The 25,920-nt window shown below is 40.7% G+C and overlaps 2 protein-coding genes across 2 annotated transcripts in view; one reads left to right on the top strand and one right to left on the bottom strand.

Moving 5' to 3' along the window:
- Positions 1-5,650: 5,650 nt before the first annotated feature.
- Positions 5,651-14,117, bottom strand: LOC121396393 (protein kinase C delta type-like). The gene is made up of 11 exons (XM_041571260.1): positions 13,922-14,117; positions 12,361-12,467; positions 12,012-12,176; positions 10,274-10,365; positions 10,003-10,065; positions 9,433-9,571; positions 8,519-8,710; positions 8,295-8,423; positions 7,233-7,360; positions 6,971-7,069; positions 5,651-5,726 (listed from the first exon to the last, which is right to left on the bottom strand). The coding sequence occupies exons 1-11, from the start codon at positions 14,115-14,117 to the stop codon at positions 5,651-5,653; spliced, it is 1,386 nt and encodes a 461-aa protein (XP_041427194.1).
- Positions 14,118-18,083: 3,966 nt separating this feature from the next.
- Positions 18,084-25,920, top strand: part of LOC121396218 (neurotensin receptor type 1-like) — a 32,838-nt gene continuing 25,001 nt past the window's right edge. The window contains exon 1 of the mRNA XM_041570961.1: positions 18,084-18,162. The gene's annotated coding sequence lies outside the window, so the exon portion shown is untranslated. The remainder of the gene's footprint in view (positions 18,163-25,920) is intronic.

Genomic DNA, 25,920 nt, shown 5'->3' with positions numbered 1-25,920 from the left:
GCTTGTTTCAGGCTTCTTGTGCACATACGCATACATTTTTATGCGCATGCGCGTCATTGCACTGCACTTACGTCACTGTGTTTTTTTGCGCATGTGCGTTGGCACGCTTTTTTGTGCATGCCAGGAATTTATTGGTCAGAGGAGGCCCCCGTGGACTGCCAGGTGGGCCCTTCGTTGTGCAGCCCTGGAGGGCCCCGAAGGCTCCAGTTCGACCCTGGACAAATATAAAGATTTGGGCTGCCAGAGATAACAGCAACGCTTAGCTAAGGTGCTACTGTCCCATCCCAACATGCCAAGCATGAGAAGCCCCCCCGCAGCTGCTCTGTACCCCACTGTGGGAAAACTGCTTCTAAGGGTGAGGCAGGAACCCACTGCCGCCTTTTCTCCCGGTGGAGACCGGGCAGGGGGCAAATTATAACATATGGTGGACCCGCTAATTCTTATTTCCACCAAAAGCTGATGTAACACCTGGAGCATTTAGTACTATCTGTAGCTAACTGTTCTGATTGGTGGACCCTAGGAGGGCTTATCCAAAACAGTAAGGCCCAACTCCTAAAAGAGTGCAATTGGCATAAACAAGATTTTTTTTTTTTACTCAGAGTGAAATTATCTTTCAAGAATTCCATCACAGTTATGCTCGGTCTTGCTTCTTATGTTACATCCGTGATACAAATTAGTCAAGTTACAACAGCATTGGTGTGTGTGTGTTAGGTTTGCTTGACATTCAGCAGGTTCAAGTGGGAGGGCACAGAAGTACAGCAAGCAAACGGGAGCCTTGAGCAGAATGCTTGGCAGCTGGGGTTTTCTGGATGAGGAATTGATTCTCTAAATTGGATCTCCATATCTTGAGGCTACTAAAAATAATTTAAGTAAAAAATATAAGAGGGGGAAAAATCTCAGAGATCAGAAAGTAAAAGCAGACATAGTGAGCCAAAATAGAACAAAGCAATGGTGTCTAAAAAAAACCCCAAATATGGCACATTTCCATGTCTTCACTGCACATGCAATTCAGTCATCAAGAGTAATTATTTTGTCTATCAACATTCGGTAAAAATATTTGAAATCAAAAATTTCTATACTTGTGAATCATCCTATGTGGTATATTTACTTGTGGCTTAATCTACATTGGAGAAAACCACACAGAAAATGAGGGACCGGTTTTCTAAACACAGGTCGACCATTAGAACTCATTTAACCTCTCTACCAATACCAGCCCATTTTCATGAAGCCCATCACAAAATAAGCCAACTTAGATTTCAAATAATCAATTCGGCAGGTGAATTAAGAAGAGGGGGACACAGACTATCACTTTTAAAATAACTAGAAATGCATTGGATTAATAAACTCAACACTATATGGCCCTGGAGTCTGAATAAGGATTATACCCCTTCTGCGTTTATTTTTGACTAGGTATAATGTCTGATTAGAACAATGTTACACTATAACTTTGTGAGTTATTTTTCAATAGATTTTAACATATTTCTCTCTTCCCTTTTTTCTTAAAGGAGAAGGAAACCCCCTGGGCGCAAAACCCCTCCCCCCTCCGTTGCTCCCCCTCATTCCTCCCCCCTGGCCTACCTGTCCCGCTGGGCAAATGCCCCTAACTTGTTACTTACCCCTCTGCGCAGGTCCAGTCCACGGAGTTCACAGACGCCATCTTCTCCCAAGCAATCTTCTTACTGCTTTGACCGGCGTTTTTGGTGCATGCGCAGTAGGAGCATGTCGCTGGTACGGATCTACTGCGCATGCGCCAAAAGTCACAAAGTTTTCTGATTTCACTTTTCTTCGACCCAAAAAAGATTGCAAAGCCTATGGGGACCTTCCCCATAGGCTAAGATTGATTTCGGTAGGTATTAGGTGGCGAACTATGGGGTCGAAGTTTTTTTTTAAAGAGACAGTACTTCGACTATCGAATGGTCAAATAGTCAAACGATTTTTAGTTCGAATCGATTCGAAGTCGTAGTCGAAGGAGCCCATTCGATGGTCGAAGTAGCCAAAAAAATTCTAAATTCGAAGTTTTTTTTTATTCTATTCCTTCACTCGAGCTAAGTAAATGGGCCCTTTGGTGTATAGGCTTGAAAAAGGGCCCAGTGTGGTCCGAAACGTTGTCTTCCTTACTTTGGGAAGGCTAAATTAAATTTGTTCACTATTTTACAACGGATGGTGTGCCACTAATTCTTCGATTTGCCTTTGAATACGTCTCCGGTTGCAGGCTTGGGACCTACTAGTGAGAACCTATCATCGGATGACTAACACACCTGTATGGATAAGAGCACTCTAATTCTGTGTTATACTAAAAATAATTTAAACATGATTCTTTCATCACCAATATGGATTTATGCAGTTTAGTTAACATCAAGTACAAGGTATTGTTTTGTTATTGCTGAGAGAAGGGAAATCATTAAGCAAAATTACAATATTCTGATTGGGAAATGCCCGAAAAGTTCTCACTATTTTTCTGAAAATTACTCTGACCAAATCCGCACAGACTCCCCCCTCCCCCCCCTATTTATCAATACATTTTTACAAAAATTTCTTGTGCGGGAAAAAAAAATAGATAAAATCTTGAAAAAATCCAAATCGTATGAATTTTCCGGATTTGTCGCCCGAAAACAGCAACTTTTTCGTAATTGATGCCCGAAAACCACAAAATCTTCGGACAATTGAATGAAATCCAAAAAAGATTGCAAAGCCTATGGGGACCTTCCCCATAGGATAAGATTGATTTCGGTAGGTATTAGGTGGCGAACTATAGGGTCGAAGTTTTTTTTTAAAGATACAGTACTTCGACTATCGAATGGTCAAATAGTCGAACGATTTTTAGTTCGAAACGATTCGAAGTCGTAGTCGAAGGAGCCCATTCGATGGTCGAAGTAGCCAAAAAAATTCTAAATTCAAAGTTTTTTTTTATTCTATTCCTTCACTCGAGCTAAGTAAATGGGCCCCTTGGTGTATAGGCTTGAAAAAGGGCCCAGTGTGGTCCGAAACGTTGTCTTCCTTACTTTGGGAAGGCTAAATTAAATTTGTTCACTATTTTACAACGGATCGTGTGCCACTAATTCTTCGATTTGCCTTTGAATACGTCTCCATCACCAATATGGATTTATGCAGTTTAGTTAACATCAAGTACAAGGTATTGTTTTATTATTGCTGAGAGAAGGGAAATCATTAAGCAAAATTACAATATTCTGATTGGGAAATGCCCGAAAAGTTCTCACTATTTTCTCAAAATTACTCTGAACAAATTCGAACAGACTCCCCCTCCCCCCCTATTTATCAATACATTTTTACAAAAATTTCTTGTGCGGGGAAAAAAAATAGATAAAATCTTGAAAAAATCCAAATCGCATGAATTTTCCGGATTTGTCGCCCCAAAAACAGCAACTTTTTCAGAATTGATGCCCGAAAACCACAAAATCTTCGGACAATTGAACGATATCCAACGCAGGATATCAATGGGACATCTGCCATTGACTTCTACATGAACTCAGCAGGTCTGCGTTGGAGTACTTTTTAATTCTGACTTTTAACACCATCAAAGTAAAATTCTAGTTTTTTTTCTATGAAAATACTTGTGTTTTTCCTATTTAAAAGTCTGACCAATAAATATAATATTTATTTTTACTTTACTTAATCTAGCTATGCTGTTGTGATGACTCTTTTGTATTTAATGGGCCAATAATTTGACATTTGATTATTTTTCCTACTGAGCCCTTGATGAGGCTGAGAACCATGACTTGTTCACCACATGAACCAATCAGCTGGGGGAAACTCATACATATGTAAATAATCATTATCTTACTCTTAACTGTTGTGCAAAAACACGTAGCCCACTAGCTGAACGAAATGGTTTCGCTCTATTTTAGTGCAAGATAGCCATAGGGAAAAATTAAATTATAAACACTGAGTAAATCAACACTGAAAACTTGATATGTTTAACTATAATGTTAATACAATTTTAAAAAGTTTTTTCCATTCTATGTACTATTCCCATTATACTCAGAACAATATAAGCTTTTCCGCCTTATGCAAATGTAATTGTAGTAAATGTCATGTGTTGTACATTGCTTGTGGAAAGTTCAGTAAATGCAAGAAACAGAACATTATAACCTTCTGAGTTCCGAGAAAAGTGTAAAATGTCTCCAGTCTCTGTCTTGTATGACTTTTATTGCCTAGTCTCACTCTCTGTGCTTTCTTTTGGAATGTCACCCTATCCTGGAACTGTGTTTTAAGGCGGGAGTTTGTGCCAATATATCCCTGGCACTCACCTGTTGGTCATTAGGCAAACCTGGGAACCATTTTCAGTATTACAGGTAGAGACTGGGAATCTGGTACCTACCTAAATGAGCAGAACCTCCATCTTGGGGAGTGGGGAGTCCTGCTACTTTATATATTATAATAACATTGAAATATAAATGTTATGCAGTCCATGTGAAGGACCAGGGCCTCCATAACGCCAGATGTGCAGTTTAAAGGAAAAACAAACCCTTTACCAAGAAAACCCCTACCCCCCACTCCACCTAGACCCTAATCCCTCCTCCCCCCCAGCCTAGCTGCCCCCCCCGGGAAATGCCCCTAACTTTTTACTTACCCATCTGTGCAGAGTCACAGCATCAGAGTTCACCTTGCAGGCTTTTCTTACTTTTCGTTCTTTTCGCAGTATAATTTCGTTACAATCTCATCTGAAAAGAGACCCTGAAGTTATTTTCCTACAGTTGTGAGCAATCATTTTCTTTTGACCGAAAGAAAGAAGGAGATATGAAACGCCTGGCCAGCAGTACATATTCTTATCAGTCTGACATTTCTCAGCTCATCCCTTTAAAAAAATAATTGATAAGCCAAAATCTGACACCAATATGGGCAGAAACAGAATACCGTGACTTTCAGTTTAACTCACACGACTATGTTTCTCTCTGCTGCAAGGGAAAGTACACATAAAAATACCTTTCCTTATGTTATTTGTAAGGTTATCACAGTGGCTCACACAGCAGTGATGGTTCTTGTCGCTACTGCCAGGGGTCTCTAGTAGAAAACCACCAGCTCATAATGTAATACTGCAAGTCAACGTTAACACCTTTATAAAGCTTACTACAGAAGGAAGGAACAAATATTATAGATATTTTTATTCCCATATATTGTCTAGCTTTTCATTCGTCATCTCCCTATAAAACTTGACAGATATGACTTTAAAACATGACGCATTTTAGCTAAACAGTCTGTTTGGCTAATTAAGACTTCATTGTGGTGAGCATCTGAATGATGGACAAGATATAGGGACAGCTCAAGCAGTATGCAAAAAATTCCAGATTCCTGCCTTTTATTTTTGCACATTGCATTGTGAATGCACCCTAACAAGTTTGAGTAAATTTATGTAGCATGTGTGTAAATTAATTTTTAATTACACATACATTTAATACTGTATGTTATCTACTTTTAAAGGGGTTAGTTGGCAATTCTACACCACGGCTACTGCTCCCACTAAAGTGTATGCTAGACACATAATATAGGTTAGACTAGAGAGAGACTTAATTACCTTACAGCATGCCCTATATATGTAGAACCCCTAAAGAGCAAGAGAGAAATCTCTATCTGCCAGGATGAGTGTTTTCCTTGGGTAGGCAACAGGGACAGGAGAGGAGATGCTACAGTCTTACCGTACTCTCAGTGGTACCAATTTCTGATTTCTGCAGGACAGTGCCAGATCAAAGCCCCCAAATGTGTCAGGGCTTAGCAGAAAACACATAGAGTTCAGGCATATAGAGAAACCAGACCTGTTCACAGAAAGACCCAAGGCATTGTAAAAGAAGGCACAGGTGCCAGGAGTCTGGTGACTATAGTTGCAGGGCAGCAGATATGCTCTGATGAAGTGCCAATAGAGAGGGCACGAAACGCGTTAGTTCGCACCACCCACTGCCTGTTATCACTTATGCAAGTTGAATAAAGCCGCTTTTCTATGAATAAGTGTGGCGAGTCTTGATGTGGACGGGCCAGCGCTGATTAGCGATACACAGATTTTGCCTTGTAGACGCCGGCTTGGAGTTGCCGGAGTATCGCGAGAGCTGCGGCCGAGACGCCACAAAGAAGGGTGAGCTCCGTTCATTTCATTCACCACCCGTGTTTTTCCTGCAGCAGATATGCTCACTTGTTAAATGATGTTACTATAGGTTCAATAGGAATTATGGAAAAATCGGAATGCACTCACGTCGCAATTGTGCTAATATTTTCAGTGCTTCATTGCGATCTCCACACAACGTTTCGGGGGCTCCTCCGCCTTCCTCAGGTGTGGAATATTGGGAAACTGGTTTGGAAATTAATAAAACTGTGATTTACATTTAGCAGGGGCCCCTGAACATATCACAATGACCAGTGTTGCAGCTTCTGAACAAGACACTCAGGACTATCACAGTGGTGTTCTCCTGCTTGTTGCATTAGGCTCCATTTAGTGGTCCGAATTACAAAGACAATTTGTATTTAAATTAATCTGTTCCACAACAAAGAGAACCAAATTGTACCAATGAAACATCACTTCACTCACAGTCACACCACTGGTTGAATTAGCACATGTTTATACATGTGAGCAGTAACGCCACGTCAAGGCTTCAACCTTGTTACCGGCACGCCGGGTGTAACGCCTCACACAACAGGACAAACGTGACAAACAAAGACAACAAACGAGGCTTTAACTGCACGTGTCTATGAAGTCCCACCCTTTGCTCATTTAACTACAACTAAATAGGACAAGGTAAAAAAAACCCCATCTTACTTCAGATGGGAAAAAACCCTTGCCCTGGTAAAACTATAAAACTATTAACATAACTAATAGGGTATAGGATCTATAGACATGATGTGCAGGAAGACAAAGCAGGCTGTGATGTTAGACTCTGCTTTGCCTTCTGTTACACCCTTATCCTTTCATATCTCACGTTCACTCACACATTCACTCACATAAATATACCCACCTGATACTTACCTGATGTACCAGATGAGCGACTGCCCCTCCTGCTTCCAGTGCCTGATGTTACCAAGCAGTTTCATACCTTGGGCGATGGAATTCCAGGTGAAGGTGGAGCTGATCTTACAAACAGGATTTACAAAGGAAGATACGGCCTTTGTGCAGCAGGTGGAGATGATCTTGAATTCCACAGATAAACCCACTGATGTTTTGTACCTGCACTAGATGGAATATCACACTGTTGTTATTGGTTGGGTGACACACGTGCCTTTATACTTACTCCAGCCAGGTGGAACTTAAAAATGAGAAGCCGGGAATGATGTTTCTTTCTTCTGAAGTGGCTTCATCCTCTTTGAGGAATGACAGCGGCGGCTTCCCATCATACGGCCGGAATAGATTAGCTGCTGGCTGCATGAAAAGGAAAAAATTATTTTATTCAACATGATACAAAATCTATTGCAAAAAAGGGTTTGCTTAATGTATTTGCTTTTAGAGGGCCATATGGCGGGTTTTAATTCTGTAAAAATAGGAATTTGTGTTTCAGTTTTCCATGTATTTCACAAATATATAGACTAAAGATCACAATGGACTTAAAGAGTCTTTAAATATTAAAGTGCCATATTATTTGCCTTTGCAGAGACATCTTCCTTATGTGTAATAGTTTTTGCATGGGCTGTCATGGCTGTGAGAGTATGGAGACTTGTGTGTTTAATACTTTAAAGGAAAACTTTACCTCCAAAATGAATATTTAAGCAACAGAAAGTTTATATCATATTTAGTGACATATTAAATAATCTTACCAAACTGTAATATATATTTAAGTAAATATTGCCCTTTTACATCTCTTGCCTTGGACCACCATTTCAGGATGGTCTCTGTGCTGCCTGAGATCACCTGACCAGAAATACTACAACTCTTACTGCAGCAGGAAGAAATATGGGAAGCAAAAGACAGAACTCTGTCTGTTAATTGGCTCATGTGACCTAACAAGTATGGTTTGTTTGGTATGTTTGTGTGCACAGTGAATCGTACAATCACCGGGGGCAGCCCTTATTTTTTAAAATGGCAATTTTCTATTTATGATTACCCTATGGCACATACTACTAAAAAAGTATATTATTATGAAAATGGTTTATTTATATGAAGCAGGGTTTTACACATGAGCTGTTTCATGCAATATCTTTTTAAAGAGACCTACGTTGTTTGGGGGGGTACAGTTTTCCTTTAACAAATGTTCCACAAACGAAACCTGCTACATTCTGATTTGACAATATCACTAGTTAATTCTATTTACCCAGGCCAAAAATGATTTCTAATTTGTATTCCCCAACCATGTACTTACAGCTCTGGGCTGGAAAGGTGGTTGTAATTCTTTCTTTTCCAGCGCCACCCAGTTGATGGATTGATAAAATGAGTGCCATCTGATGTCTCCTCGCAGTCCAAGGCGACGTTTTGGCTTCCTTTTTAGAAGCTAAAGGATTAATGAACAATAATTTAAACATCACTAAAGCAGCAGAAATATATCTGTGAATGATACAATAATACTATACCACTCTTACTACTTACCTTGTACAGAAGATGTTTCAGATATCCATCCAGTCCATTAGGTATCTTGGGTTCCTTGTATTTTATGGAATGAATCAGCTCCTTGGTGTTGCCGCTGTTGTTAAATGGCAACTTGCCGGTGGCCATGTCGCAGATGGTGATGCCCAACGACCACCAGTCCACTGCTGCAGTATATGTTCCTTTATGCAGAATCTTAAAAAAGAAAAAAAAATCACAGGCTGCAAAATTCTCTAGCTTGGATCAGAACAGTCACACTTGTCAGAACCCAGTCAGTCCTGTATGGGTACAACTCAGCTACAGGTACAAGAAACCATGTCAGATAACATAGGTGATGCCTGGTACAATGTGGGTTACTCTGTGTAAAGCTGATTACTTTATGTAATTAAAGTCATTTGATGCAGTTGGATTTGGATTTGAAGCTGATTCGCTCCGCTGGCCCATTATGTACAAGTACCTACAGTGTATTTCTTCTTGGCATTTTACCACTCTTTTCATTGTAATTTGCCATTTCATATGCCTGTAATAAATATAGTCTGTGAAAGTGAATATTCACAGATACAAAATAAGTGCCAGTATAAATACAAATGTGGCTTTTATAGGACAAGGAGAGGGTGATACAATGTGGGGGTTCCATATGTTAAGGTACCTTGGGAAATAAAGGTAATGTGGCAGCCTGGCTCTTATAAAGAAAGGTCCCTGTAATATTTTGCAAACAGGAACACTGGTCTGGGGAAAAGAATAACAATTTATTTCACTGGGGGTACCTAAAAGTGTACTGCTATTTCCTTGTCTATTAAGAAAAGAGTGCCTCAATGTTTTTGAAAGGTTGGATTTTATATACTGATTTGCTGCCCCGGGCACATTCTCCTATACTTTTTGTCTTACTAGATTTCTGCTGTAATGGCATAGCTCACCTCCGGCGCCATATATTCCAGGGTTCCGGCCCAGCCGGTGGTGGTGTCTCCTGGGAAGATGTTCTCCTCTGCCAGGCCGAAATCTGAAATTTTAGCATGTCCTTGATGGTCTAGTAGGATGTTCATGGGTTTGATGTCCCTGTAATATTTATAAGATAAAAGGAATTGAGAGAAAAAAAGATGAAGGCTGCAGCCCAACCTGTGTGCAGCATCTACTGTACAGGTATAGGATCCCTTATCCGGAAACCGATATCCAGAAAGCTCCAAATTACGGAATGGCTGTCTCCCATAGACAAATAATCCAAATGTTTAAAAATGATTTCCTTTTTCTCTGTAATAATAAAACAGTACCATGTACTTGATCCCAACTAAGATATAATTAATCCTTATTGGATGCAAAACCAGCCTATTGGGTTTATTTAATGTTTAAATTAATTTCTAGTAGACTTAAGGCATGAAGACCCAAATTACGGAAAGATCAGTTATCCAGAAAACCCCAGGTCCCGAGCATTCTGGATAACAGGTCCCATACCTGTACAATGTTACATGAATGAAGAAATCTATACTGACCGATGGATAATGCCTTTGCCATGTAGAAATTGCAGGCCACATATTATCTCTGCTGAATGGAACCTATAAACAGGGAAAAATTTGTTAATTCCATGACGATTATCCTGTAATGTTCTCTTTCTTGTAAGAAAATTAGAAATAATTTACTACTGAATTTAAAAGCTCTCTAGTGTCAACATGTACATGTTGTATTATTCCATAGGTATACAGTACATGTATAGGTATAAAGCTATTTATTAGTGATATTATACCGGTACCATGTAATACTTACCGTACTCTCTCTATGGGCAGTGTCCCTTGATCCTTCAGCTCATCCTCTAGGCTGCCCCCGCTCAGAAACTCCATGACAAAGAAGGCATGCCGCTGGTTACACAGACAAATGGAAAGAGTGAGGGACATAAAGAAATGGCAAAACACTTACAACATAGGGTAGTACTCATTTATTACAATGTAGCTCAAAGGTATGCAGTAAAATAGGACAGGGCAATAGACAGGGTTGGACTGGCCTGCCGGGGCACCGTGAAAAAACCCAATGGGCCCCGGCATTGGCGGGTCCTAGGCCCTCTAATTACATTGGTAGCTTCCTCAGGTCCCAGAGCCAGCCAATCCGTTATGCTCCGCATCACTCCACTGGGGGGCAGGGAGAGAGGAGGCCCAGGAAGGATTTTACAGCACTGGAGGGAGTGCTCAATGCAACATTATTAATTGTCTGCACAAACCCTTGATTGCTCCGCCTCGGCCTCATTACTAATTGGCTGCAGAGGCCCTGGCCTGGATGGCCCCACCCCGCCTCCCAACCTCTGAGATGGTAATGTTCACTCACTGCCCATCATCAGTGATCATGTAATGCACATGGTCCAGGGTTGTGAGCGTCCAGAATTCCAAGCTTCTCAATATAGTGGCCTTGTCAGGTAATTTTGAAGTTTGTTGAAACATGTTGTTTCAGTAAAGTACATATTGAAGTATAAATCTGTGTGGATCTGCTCCTTTTTATATATTATATCCTTGTGGTTATAGAAGAGCTTTGTAGAATGTAGCGTTAAAGAGGTGGTTCATCTTTATGGTAACTTTTAGTATGTTTACTGTTTAGTATGTAACTTTTCAGTTGGTCTTCATTACTTATTTTTTTTATGATTTTGAAGTATTTCCCTCTTTCTACCTTTCATCCTTTTACCTTTTTCATCTAAAAATCAAATGCTCTCTAAGGCTACACATTCATTGCTATTGCTACTTTTCATTACTCATCTTTCTATTCAGGCCTCTCCTATTCATATTCCAGTCTCGTATTCAAATCATGTTTTGCATGGTTTTGCATCGTGCATGGTTGCTAGGGTAATTTGGACCATAGCAACCAGACTTCTGACATTGCAAATTGGAGAGCTGCTGAATAAAAAGCTAAGCAACTCAAAAACCACAAATAATAAAAAATGAAAAACAATTACAGAATATCCCTCTGTACATACTAAAATCTAAAAATACATGAACTTGCTGTTCCATCTTTTTGTGAGGTCTGGGGGTATTTATAGATGAACTTGCCGCTGTGCCATTCTTTATATTTAAAAAAAAAAAAAATGTTACTTAAAAAAATCAGTCCAAACGGTTAATGAGGTGGGGGATAAGCAGACAAAAATATTGTTTTTTACCTCCTAAAACCAAGTTTCACTGTAGTGATTAGTGAATCTGACCCAGTTCATTTCACCAAAAATGTTGGTACCATGGGGATGCGGGCCCTTGAAATCAGGTTTCCTGGTGGGCCCTAGGCACCCCACTCTGACACTGGCAATAAATCCTTATATTCACCAGTAAAAAATACCCATTCCTGTACATGATGCACCAAAATAATAAAATATATAATATGAATATATGGCATCCTGCTTTTAATCTCTGCTTTTAATCTCTTACATGTGGGACATTATGTAAGGGGATCAGATGTATGACTAGAGCTATCATCTAGGGGACACAGAGGAACATATTACAAACTAAATGACAATATGGAGCCAGTGTTGTACCTGGGTTTGAAAAGCAGCATAGCCTTGGCAGAGGAAAGGGCTGTCTCTGGCGATCTTAAGCAAATTTGCCTCAGTTAGAAGACTGTCATCCGTGGTCTGTGCTGTTTTCTTTATGGATTTTACAGCCACGTATGACCCCTTGACTCCTAACTTTGCCAGCGTAACCTGAGAAAGACAAGAAAAGAGTCAGTGTATACATTTCAGTGTTACTAGAGCACTAAGATGGAACATTACTCATATTTGTATTCTGTTTTTTTCACATGATTGGAAATAGGAAGCAAACTACCATCTTTAGGATTTAAACCCTACAAAAAAGATCTGCAGCTTATGGGAACAAATCACCACTCACATTGGCAAATCCTCCTGCCCCCAGCTTGGAGTAGAAATTGTAGCTGGAGATACTGAGCGGGTTCGGCCTTGGAGGTTGAGCTTGTTTATTCACGGGTCCAGCTGCTCCTAGTGGGGAAAAGAGATTTTATTTACAACTCATGGAATAATAGTTAATAGAATGCTACTAGAATTTTCTAGACACAGTTAAATATTACATTGCATTATACAGGTATAGGATCCCTTATCCGGAAACCCAATATCCAGAAAGCTCCGAATTACGGAATGGCTGTCTCCCATAGACTCCATTTTATCCAAATAATCCAAATTTTTAAAAATGATTTCCTTTTTCTCTGTAATAAAAAAACTGTAGCTTGTACTTGATCCCAACTAAAATATAACTAATCCTTATTGGAAGCAAAATCAGCCTATTGGGTTTATTTAATTTTTAAATGAATTTCTAGTAGACATAAGGCATGAAGACCCAAATTATGGAAAGATCCGTTATTCGGAAAACCCCAGGTCCCGAGCATTCTGGATAACAGGTGCCATGCCTGTATCTATTTCCATGTCTTTCTGCTCTCATATACTGCACTTAATGCACCAAAAACACATGACCTTTGTAATCCCTAATAGAAAAGAGATCAGGCAAGAGACCTCAACCGTTGGGAAATGACAGTTGGTGAGAAGAGCAGTTGGACAGTTGGACATCAGAGAGAGAAGAAAAAATAGAGAGAGCCCCACAATCATTATCAAATGACCTAAAAGGCGCATTTTTATGATAATTTATTTATTAAATTCTGGTTTCCAAAATTTCTAGGGTTTTCTGCAGTACCGCATATAGAAGCACTGGTAAAACAATTGGAGGAATTAAGTACAAGGTTGAGGTTGTTTGTAAGGGAACCTGATTGCTCTTCACCAGTAATTTAGAGGACATTAAAGACAGATAACAGGGATGGTTTTACATCAAATGCAGATGCCCAGATATTTATTTTTGGATTTTTTACAAAGTGAGCAAAGCTGGTTCAGGTTCTAGTCATCCATAGCCAGGCCCGGACTGGCAATCTGTGGGTTCTGGCAAATGCCAGAGGGGCTGCTATAAAGTCCCATATAAAGTCAGGATTTAGTGGGCTGGTGGGGGCTGTTTTGGCCTCTGTGTGGGCTGAATGGGCCTCTGTGTACCTGAAATGCCAGGGCTTATTTTATTTCTTAGTCCGGACCTGTCCATAGCAATCAGTAGGAAATATTTAGTGGTTACTTGATAAAACAAAAACATCGGATTGGCTGTCATGGGATACTGCACCTGGGCAAAATGTGTGTCCTTTATTGCATATGGGGGATAGTTGCTAAATTACACCAGTGCAAGTTACCCTTAGAAACAAATTACATCTTTGCTTTCAGGTTGCAGTACACTATCCCAAGCTGCTGGCTAACTGGTTGCCATTGGCAATTGCACTTGTGCCATTTAGCAACTATATTAGTTACTAAGCCCTAATCAACTGGCACGCCAGTAAATTATGAGCAGCCAGCAATCACATGGGCCACTCCTTTTTGACATTTAGCCATTTTTAAGCCATTTTTACCTTCATCACTCTCTTGCCGTTTGCGTTTCTCCTCCCTGCAGCACTCATCTGGCTTTTGCTGCTTTTCTGAACTCCTCTGCCTCTTGCATTCTTTCTTCTTTGATTTTGCTTCTTTGTCTTCTGTTCTTCCACGTCTTCTCTTCTTCTCCTTGTGCGTGGGACTCAAATCACCAAAATTCGGATGGCTCCTCTTCATTTTCTAAATCAGATGGGTGGGTCTCTCTCCTTCTTCTTCTTCTCTCTCTGAAGTCTTCTCACCAACTGTCTTTTCCCAACGGTTGAGGTCTCATGCCCTGCGGCAGGTGCCCCTTAATGACATCATCACCTGGGGACAGGCTGGAAGATACCATTGCAGAGCCAGGTATATACTGTACATCAACCTGGGCACAGGCTGGAAGATACCATTGCAGAGCCAGGTACATACTGTCTATCAACCTGGGCACAGGCTGGAAGATACCATTGCAGAGCCAGGTACATACTGTCTATCAACCTGGGCACAGGCTGGAAGATACCATTGCAGAGCCAGGTACATACTGTCTATCAACCTGGGCACAGGCTGGAAGATACCATTGCAGCACAGTTCCAGGTAAATATCTCTAAAGTCAGTTATAGATACAACCGACTCTAATTAGGTGTTTCCATGTACATTGGGTATGATATATAATATGGCCTCAAATGGGGTTTTAGGATAAATTTCCCTTTTAACCAGCAGGTACTGTGATTATTTACAGAGCCCCCGTACTTTCCCTATTGCTGTTAGTTCATCAGATTTCTCTTACATTATATTTGTCCAGTCCAATTCCAGAATCAGATTCATACATGAAAGTCAGTTTACTTCGCTTTTTGTGTGCATGGGAAGCCATTTGTTTGCGTGGGAGCTGCCATGAGCCCACCATGAATAAAGGAAACCAGTCCCATTACCTCTAATAACACAGATTTGTAATGGGTGGAGAGAATACCATGGGTCCTGTGCAGAGAACCATACTGAGCTGCTGTTCACAGTCCTGCTAGGTTAATGCAACTATTAAATATCCATTTGACTTAACACTGACCAAAGTGTAACCATATATTATTGTTAACGTTTATGGTAAATGTACATTTCTTTAGACTTATATCAGTTGGGTGATATTGTTGATTGACAGGTTGCAAATAGTAATGTAGCAGCCAATTGCAGCAGAAATCCAAAATAAATATTTTCACTTTATGGGGTTTCTGTCATATTTTCCTCGTCCCCCAGCACCAGCTTATGTGCCAGCTACATGGTGTTGCAGCACTAGACAATCATTAATATGTTGCCTAGTGTTACTGGCACCGAACGATTCAGGTCTGACCTTTTCTTCTGCTGCTGCAGTGTTATAGATAGTACACACACCCATAGCTGGAGAGGCTTTTAGATATGATTGTGTAGGACAGCGCCCTTGAGGTGATAAGTAGTTAGCACTGCTGTAATGCTGGCTATTGGTTAACTAATAATGCAGCTCGAAATCATATGTATAAATATCAGTAAAGAAAGAATACTCTGCATTAGGGATGAGATGAGTGAATTATTTTGTGAGGAAAAAGGACCCTGTTTAGTTAAAAAAAATGTATGGGTTAAAAATTGTTGTGCTGTTTTAAAATTGTTGCATGAAAAACTGCCCTTTGACTTCAATGTATTTGGGGAATATTTTGCTGTTTTCTTAAATTGTGGGCAAAGCAAAATGGGTTACAGTCGCTCATCACTAGTCTGTTTTGTCACATATTGGATCCCAGTGGGCAAATCAATTATGGGGGGATTTCTCATGCAGTTTAACAGCTGATCTGCTTTCCCTGCTTACCATATTTGCGTTGCTATTTATTGTATAAACGATTTAACTGGCACTGCAGTCTTACTCTGACATATCAGTGTCTATCCTTTGTTTCACTTACTCTGATAGTACCTCTGGCACTGGCAGCCAACCAATAATACATCCTACATAGTGAATCACAGGCTCTTGACCATTTAAACTTTATACAACTTTTCATTTACTGGCCAAATTTATTTACAGTCTCTTTCTCTGCCATGGGTGAAAAAAATAGGCACAGCAGACCCAGTGGCTGCTTGGGGTAAATTCTTATTCATATGTACAAATATTTTTACTCCTTCCCAACTTTTTTATCTCCCTTCCTCACTTTCATATCAACCATTCTCTTCTCATGTGCCATTCTTTCTTTCTTTATTTCCCTATGTAACTTCTCCCCCTTTCCCTGTATAACAAATGTTCCTTTCTCTTTCGCTTCCCCACAAGCCAATCTCTCCATAAGGAAATTCTTCCTTTTCTTACTCCCCTACCCATGTGTCAGCCTTTTCCCCTTAACTCACTTTGATAGGACAGTCTTTCAAGCAGGCAGGGGAGGACAAGGATATGGTTCTCTCTCGGGGTCACCTTAATAAACAAACTCTGATATGGCAAATGCCTATGGGTGGCACCCTAAAAAGCACATGAGATTAAAATGTGTGTCAAAGTGGAGACACAACAATCATTCACAGGATTTAACTTGGGTGCCAGGGGCCTACCAGCCAACTGTATACAACAAGCCCTTGTTCCACATTATTTTCCATCTTCTCCACTCTCCTTTCCTCTTTCTACATACTAGCCTCTATCCTTCTTGCCAATTACTCTTTCTTTTGTCTCATAGTGGAATGGTTAATGACCATAATATAAGCATAGAAGTTCACATGGCTGGGTGAGCAGGAGGACCAACTGAAATTTTCTGGTACCTATGTGGGCCAGTCTAAAGGTGGCCATAGACGCACAGATAATATCGTACAAAACAAATTTTCGTCCGATATTCGTTGCGTGTATGGTGGAAAAAGAGCCAACCGATATCGGCAGAAGACTTGGATATAGGTCGGCTCGTCGATCGGGCTGGATGGAAAATTTTGATCGGGTGCCTTTGAAGGGACCCAAACATCGCCCACTGTTAGTGCTGAATCGTCAGATACAGGTAGAATTCTATTGTTTCTTCCCGTATATCTACCTGTATATCTGACGATTCAGCTCTACACGTGTGTATTGAAACGAACAATCTTTCTTGGAAAGATCTTTTCCAAGAAAGATCGTAATTGTTACGTCTATGGCCACCTTAACACTGCTCATCAGTTACTTTTATGTCTAGAAAACATCAGCACATTTTGCAATCTCTACTATAGGAAAAAAAAGAATCCAAGGAAAACATGAAAATAAATCCAAAGTGCATATAAGGCAATAATGGAGAAATCTGGAGATAGAGGTACATAGTTTCAAACACAAGAGCCAACAATAAGCAACCAATAATCAATTATTTCTGCTTCAAGCTGGTAAAATCTAGGATATGATTGTTAGTTACGGTAAAAGTGTCTTTTAGCTATTGGGTGTGTAAACTAGATCCAGTTTATCTATTTTAATTGACCATGGCGCTGTGGGCATGTCAGAGTGTATAGCGTTAATAATGGGTTTTGTTTCAGCTGGCTGAGTAGATTCACCTGTTTGCATAACCAGTAACGTAACTACCACCCGCGGGGCTTGGGTGCAGACTGTACAGCTGAGCCCCCCTCCAAAATCGATTTTAATGGCGGTCCTGAGGGGGTGCAGGCCCTGGTGCAGTTGCACCACCAGTAGTTCCACCACTGGGCATAAAAAACAAGAAGAGAAGACTTTAGGTACCTGTTGGCCAAAAGGTTGGCTGTGCCTATTCTGGAAAGCAGGTATAACTGGCAATTTGTTTGAGTGTAGACTAGCATAAGTAGGAACATATTTTATTGAATGATGTTTTGTCTAGCACAGTCCCACCCTTATGATCTGCCATGCAGATATTTGCCCTTATGATCTGCCATGCAATCTTAAATGATCCTGAATATGTGATATCATTCATTAAAACTCCTTTTTTTAAGTTGTGTTGGGGGTATTCCTATTCCTTATGGTAAAGATTCTTTTAACATATTTCCTGTAAACTGTTATATACTGTAAGAGATTCCAATGAATAAAACAGTCAATACATGTGTCCAGCAGACACTGCAGTCACTGCTTCTCGGCAGGCAAGAGAAAGCATGAGGATTTTTTATCTACTCTAAGGTAGAGCCTTGCCAGGGCACCTCTCAGATTAAGCAGCCTCCCACATTTATGTCATCGGTGCACACACAGTTCCAAAGAGATCCTTATGAGTACAGCAGCACACTAAACAGTCTGTACTAAACGGACACGCTTACACTCGCACATCTCTCTTCCGCTACACAAGAAAAAGTAAGTCCTAACTAATTCAACAGCATTTTATTTTCTCTGTCATTTTAGCTTTCCAGTTGCTTGCTTTCATGTGTAAATGTAGTCTTTGAAATACCTCTGTATACAATAAGAGAAAGAAAGGGATAGATAGATGAAAGATAATACATTTAGATAGATGATTGATAGATATATATAGATACATCATTGGATAGATAGATGATAGAGAGATAGATAGACAGACAGATTGATGATAGATAGATGATTGCTAGATAGATAATAGAGAGATAGATAGATAGATGATAGATAGATAGATGATAGATAGATAGATAGATAGATAGATAGATAGATAGATAGATAGATAGATAGATAGATAGATAGATAGATAGACAGATAGAAAGCACATTGGCAATATTTATCAGTAGTCTAATGTCTAAAAAACTGCCAGGTGATGCAGGAGTTTTAAAGTCTATGCTAATACTGCAAAAACAAGTGTTGGATTTTTATGTTCTGATATATAATTAGGGGTTATAGATTAGGGGTTATAGATTAAAGGACATGTTAACCCAAAAAAAGATTTTTTTGCCTAATAAAAGAAAGCACAATTATAAGCAACTTTCCAATTATGACTTTATTAAAAAAAATGTGGTGCTTTAAAAGTTATTTGTGGTTGTAATTACCGTTGAAAGCAGCAATTGCTTAACTCTTGGTTGTTACTTTTTAAACAATGTTGCAAAAGCCGATCTACCCCAGCAAGACAGGTCTGTCAGTGCCTTGCCTTGTGTTACATTGTTTCAAAAGCCACCAGGGCAGAGACTACAAAGGGACAAACACTGCTTTCAATAGCAATACATATTCTAATAACTTAAAAATCATAGAACATTTGTTATGAATGTATATTGCAAAGTTTCCTAGAATTAGGTTTTCTTTAATTAGGCAAAATTATTTTGACATTCTTTAAGACAAAAATCATGATGTTTCACTGTATTATAATCTATTTTGGAGCAACAATCACGGTGATCCTGTATTAAATAATGACTTGAATGTAATTATGCATCATTAAGGGACAGAGACTCAAATACCTAATACATATTAATGATATAATTAACTGTGTGCCATTTCAGAGTTTCTCATTGAAATTCATGAAATGCTCTTAGGGTATATAAGAAGCGACTCTATGATTTGTAACCTGTGGATTGAATCACTGGACTGGTTCGTTCTGTAACCTTAGTGGCTCCTCTTGGAAACCTAAAAGCAGTGGCTCAATAAAGGGGGGGGGGGTTGGCAACGGAGCAATTTCTGGGGAAAAATGATAAAGGGATAAAGGTAAGTGGGTACTATTGGTATCTTTGCATAATATATACAGGTATACCTGTCAGAGGATGGAATATACAGGAGGTACAAGGGGTCCTCAAACCAAAAATGTTCATTATATATACTGTACAGTTATGGGATCCGTTATCTGGAAACCTGTTATCCAGAAAGCTCCAAATTACCAATGGCCAATCTCCCATAGACTCCATTTTATCCAAATATTCCAAATTTTTAAAAATGGTTTCCTTTTTCTCTGCAATAATAAAACAGTAGCTTGTACTTGATCCCAACTAAGTTATAATTAATCCTAATTGGAAGCAGAACCAGCCTATTGGGTTTATTTAATGTTGAAATGATTCTCTAGTAGACTTAAGGTATGAAGATCCAAATTACGGAAAGATCCATTATCCAGAAAGCCACAGGTCCCGAGCATTCTGGATAACAGGTCCCGTACCTGTATATGAATAAAATCCTTTCATTGGTTATTAGGAAATGTCATTGCAATTGATAGCAGAATCTTATGTTCTCTGCTCTGCTGGATCCAATTGCAAAGAGTAAGTGGTAGAGGAGCAACCCACTAATTAAATTCTTTTTAAAGGAGAATTCAACTCTTTACTAAAAAAAAAACCCTACCCCCCTTACCCTACTTAGACCCCCTCCCCCCAAGCCTAGCTGCCCCCCCCAGGAAATGCCCCTAACTTTTTACTTACCCCTTGGTGCAGATTCAGGGATCGCAGTTCACGGCAGCCATCTTCTGGCGCTTCTGGAATTTCTGTCCATTTCATCGAATTGCTCCAACTGCGCATGCACCACTTCGCCAATCTCAGTCTCAGATTACTGAAGAGCCGGAAGATGGCTGCCGTGAACTGCGATCCCTGAATCTGCACCGAGGGGTAAGTAAAAAGTTAGGGGCATTGGGGGGAGGAGGGAAGGCGTATACGTAGGGTAGAGGGGTAGGGTTTTTTTTAGTTCAGGGTTGATGTATCCTTTAAAGGAGCCTAAATCCACAATGACTTGTTTGTGCCAGTTTGTTAGGCACCTTTCTGGAACTGTAAATGCTAATTTAAAAACTGCACTGGACCTGGTTACTTTATTGTGAAAAGTGCTACACCCATGTTGCTGCTTGCTCCCAGGTGTCCTCTGTAACAAATAAAGCCATGCTCATGTGCAGTACAGTAATCACCAAGGATGTTCTGTTCTGTTTATGCATGCACCCAAATTAGCGCAGGGATACAGGAGCAGGTAGTGAGATAGCAGAATGTTTATTATTGGGGTTGGTCGCCTTTTAATTACATTTAAGCAACAATTGACATTTATTTTGTTTTTTTAGTTATTTAGCTCGCCAGTTTGGAATCTCAGCAGCTATCTGGATGTGAGTGTCTTGGTTACCCTGTTTACCAAGCAGTGAATTGAATGGAGATATGAATAGGAGGGGCCTGAATAAAAAGATAAAATACAAAAACTAACAATAATAATACTAATTGTAATCTCAGAGATCACCACTAAAAGTTAACTTAAAGGTAAACCCCCCCCTTTAAAGAAGACGAGTGCTGGTCCAGGGTTGGAGGTTAGCGATTATAGTAGTTACTTGGGTTTAGAGAGCTGCCCCCCCTCCCCCAGAAATTCGCTTTTAAAGTACCAGGAGCAGCATTTTTGCTGCCCCTCGTACCTAGTGGGGTGCTGCCGCCTGAGGCGACATCCTCAACTTGCCTCATTGGCGAAGCACCCCTGCATCAACTAGTCTATGCGGTCCTCGATCGCAGGAAAAATCAGACCTGCCTGATCTATATCAGTCCTATTTTTGGTCTGATATCGATTGGGGGGACCATCAGAAGCCCTCACACATGGGCAGATAAGCTACAGAATCGGTCTAAAGGACCGATATTAGCAGATATAATCGCCTGCATTAATTCTGCTGGTATATGTGCACTTAAAGTTGTGATATAACCTTAAAACTAGGGCCACTAAACCCACAATTTAAGTATTTTTTTTAAAACTGGGGAATAGCTATGCTGAAAAGTTTTACAGAATTTTTGGCAAAGACTATGAGGAAACTTATGGTGTCGGACTGGGGTGCCAGGGGCCCACCAGAAAACCTTTGACCGTAGGCCCACCAGAAAACCTTAAACCATGGTCCAGAAAATCTTAGACCATGCACCCACTTTCCAAACTATTATTCCTCCTCTCCTATTCTCTTAGTATTTTATATCTACTTTCTATAGTCTTCCATTATTAAGCATTTTTCTCCATAAAGAAATAGGGAATGACCATGATATAGGCTAAATGGTTAGAAGCAAGAGGCCCACTGATAACTGGGCCCACAACAGAGCTATGTAAAGATAAAAGAAGTTTTGGCAGAAGAGTTTATAACAACGGTGTGTTGGGCAAGTCTGGCACTAAGAGCACAAGCTGGGGAGAACGGTACAACAGCAAATAATTAAAGGATCTCTTAATATAACAAATATAAAGGAAATGAAAAATAGATTCTTATATGGAGAATTCATATTACCTTGATTAAATGTACATTGCAGCCGGAATGCTGAGTCATAGATTTTACCATGATTGTTTGAATAAAGAATTATAATAGTCAGTACCTCCATTATCTAGTCTTTTGTATTTATACACTTAAAGGGAATTTAAACACAAAAAATATATTTTTGCCCACTGAAAGAAAAAGTAATTGTAAGCAGCTTTCAAATATACATTAATTTTTTTCAGTGCTCTGTAAATATAATTTCAGTTGAAAGGTACATGTTGTCAGTCTCATCAAACAATTATATAAGGAGGCAATTCTGCGTTCTCCTTCACAAGTCTGTTAATGAGCTGGTTCATATTGCATTATTGTAAAGTCAGAAGCATCAGATCAAAGGATAGCAAAGGATAGACAGATACTTCTTTCAGTAACAACTGACTTTAATTAATGTGTAATTAATGTATATTTCCATCTGTATTTCCATCCCCTTTAATTATAAAGCTTGGTGCTAGATCTAGGCTAAACACTGTCTGACATGGACAGATTAAACCTCTTCTGAGCTGGCCCTGTTTGATTTTTGCCGCACGTTGACAGTAAACACACAACACGAAGCGCAAAAGAGATGAAAAAAGTGATAAAATCTATAGCACTGGTACTTTAATATCAGGAATGCAGATTCTACATTTTTAAAGGGCTAGTCCCCGTGATGTATTTTACTTGTGACAAGTCCCCCAAACATCTACTGTGAGTCTTTCTCCCTTCCTTTTAGGAGTAACTGAGTTCCATGGAGTTCTGAGCAAGTTAATGATCCCCATACTTGAATAAAATTAGGTCACTGGCCGGTCTAGCATCCCCTTTTGGTTGCTTACAGAAGTTATTCTGGTCAAGTTTGCCTAATAAGCAGATCTTTGCATGATTTTGACACCCATGTGCCATGTGATCATTGGGCCCCCAGTGCAATGAGCAGATCATAACAGAGGTGTATATAGACCCACCTAGAGAGGACTATATCAACAGGCTGATGAGATCCTCTCCCAACGGTATTTTCAAACCCACCCCAATAGATATAGCAGGGGTGATCCTGGCCATTTTGCTGCCTGAGGCGACCTTCCTTTTGCGCCCTCCCCACGGCACTCACCTTTTCAGCGCTGGAGGGGGTCGGGCGGTCCACATCGCTAGTGCAGGCAGCGCAATTGCACTCTCTGCACTAGAAGAGATGAATTTCTGGGTTGAAAAACGGAAATTCGGCTCTTAGTTACCACGAGCGGCATTTTTGCCGCCCCTGGCAACCAGGGGGGCGATGCCGCCTGAGGCGAGTGTCTCACCTCTCCTCATTGGTGGACCGCCCCAGTATATGAGCTATCCTTGTCCAAATATCAGACACACAGGCCAAAATTACTTTTAAGTGATTTAGTCAGACTCTTTTAATCTAACAGCAAAATTAGATTTCTCACTAGGCTGTGTAGATTATAAACACTTGTACAGTCTTCACCCTTTTGCCTAATCTTTTTCTTCTCTGTGTTCTCCAGTCTGTCACATACAGACTTGCTCCTGTGCATTGTGCATCTATCGGTAGTGCTTGGTGCTCACAGACATTCTGAGATGTCATTATTTTAGAGGTGTCAGTATCAATAAAACATTTTAAATCAGATATGCAGTTAAATATATGATCAACAAGTGGTCTGAAAAGATATATATATATATATATATATATACACATAACAGGGTCGGACTGGGGGGTTAGGACCCACCGGGGCTGCCACATTAGGGCCTCTGCAACCCCCAAGGGCCCCCCTCCCCAGTCGCAGGCCCCCCTTGCGGAGCATACCTACGTCGGGCTTGTTTGTGGGCGTTACAAGTCTTGCAGGAAAGTGCCCTGAAAATAGTGCATTTAAGTTGCATGATATGTGTTGCAGAGAGATACCCAGCACAGGTAAGGTTAATATTCCCTCCCTTAAGTGACAGCTGAGAGAAGAGCTACCTAGGAAAGGTAAAAGGGCCGTTTTACCACAGTGTAGAGCTCTCTGGACACCTCCTAGAGTGGAGTGAAGTGTGGTACTGCTGGGAGAGACAGTGCCTGGCAGAAAATGTCTTGCTGTCAGTAAGAGTGTTGCAAAGACTAGGGCGTCTGTGTCCCAGGAGGGGAAGCCAACAGAGCTGAGTGAGAAGCCTGAATGCTCTGAGAGACCAGAGGGTGAGAAACCCTAAATGTTTTCAATTTAAGTTGCTGAACTGTACCCTGAATGTACCTGAATGCTTTGAATTGAAGTTACTGAACTGTCTTCTGCTGCCTTTTGTTGGGAAAGGGGCCCCTGGGAAATGAGGCCGAAGGGTTAAGAGTCAGGGCCATGACTGGGGGACAAATAGGGCCCCATGGTAGTAGTGGTGGATTATGGTGGTTGTAGTGTGAGAAACGGTAAAAGGAGGAGGGGCGACAGAGGGTATAATAAGGAGGGGCTGAAATGAGGGGCAGACATTTTACCTCAAGGTAGAAACAGCTCCCGCCCTTCCCGCCCAGGGGTATGGTGAACAAGGGGCTGCACTATGGGCAGCCAAAAAGGGGAAAAGAAAATGGAAGGAGGTAGTTCAAATGTCGCATAGGCCTTGGGGGCTAGGCCCGGTTAGGTGCCACCGTATATGGGTTTGTTGGGAACTAGCCTCAGGTTCGAAATCAGGATGTTACATTTTATGTGGTTAAATGCAACCAGCAATGGTTTATGTATTTGTTTATGTACTGGTTTACGAATAGCATTATGGGTGGTTAGAAATATGTATGTGTAACACCTATTTGGGCTGCATAGCACACAAATAGTTAAACTGTCCAGCTAGCAGTAGAAGCATGTGTTACACTGCGACTTACACAACAGGGTCAGGGCCTTCCCCATGTGGAAGTTTTCCCTCTATGGTGTAGTGCAACTACATCCCCCAGGCTACTGTGCATACAACAAAAGATGGGCGCCAGGAGGTTCTTGCAGTAAAACAGAAAACGGTTTATTTAACTATGCACGAGGCAAGTGACCACAGGTTTAGTACTCACACAGGAGCTGAGGCAATAGCACATTTACTCACACAGAGCTGCAGGCATTAGGCATTTCTCACAGAGGAAAGGCCTCCATTAGGCATTTGCAGAATTCACACACATTCCCTCCTGGAAGTTGTCAGGAAAGCAGCTTGTACCCTACAGTCCCTCTTCACTGAGGTCCCTGACTGGAGGCAACACACAGAGCCTCTGGGAAGCTACTCCCTTACTGCAAATCCTTGTTGGAGCTTCAGCTGCTCTTTCTCTCTCACCTCTCTGCCTTTCTCTCCTAGAGAGACTATGACAAGTCTGCCCTAGTATATCTTTTCCTCATTCACGGGGTTTCCTGGTCCCCGACTTGGACACATGCCTTCTTCTGGGCCTTCTGTACTCAGCCCCTCTGAGCACATCCAGCTGGATCAGCATCCAGAGGCCAAAGAGGAAGTGGCCACTCCCTACACACACTATAGTGCAGTGTAGCAGGAAGCTGTCACACCTCTCCTGGCAGATCACTCTAAGAAAAAGGTGGGGGCCTTAAAGCTGCAGGGCAGATTAACCCGTAGGGGCCCCTACATATGTTTAAGGGATTTACAGTTAAATGTTTTAATAAACAAAGCTGCTGTGTTGGTGACAGTTATTGTGGAGAAGAATGGATCTGCAAGTCATGCCCAGTGCTTAATAAACCTGTGTTTTGTCCAAAGCCTCTGTGTCCCTGTCTCCAAGCTCAAAATCCTACGCTTACCTGCCAAACGCTAATTACCCCATAAAGTACATGTGCAAGCGAGTGGCAGGTCACAATATATATATATATATATATATATATATATATATACATACATACATACATACATACATACATACAGGTATGGGGGACCTGTTATCCAGAATGCTCGGGACCTGGGGTTTTCTGGATAACGGATCTTTCCGTAATTTGGATCCTCATACCCTAAGTCTACTAGAAAACCATTTGACACTA

Source organism: Xenopus laevis, chromosome 7S (genome assembly GCF_017654675.1).
Source record: "Xenopus laevis strain J_2021 chromosome 7S, Xenopus_laevis_v10.1, whole genome shotgun sequence".
NCBI lineage: Eukaryota > Metazoa > Chordata > Amphibia > Anura > Pipidae > Xenopus > Xenopus laevis.
This window is presented reverse-complemented; position numbering and strand designations above follow the sequence as displayed.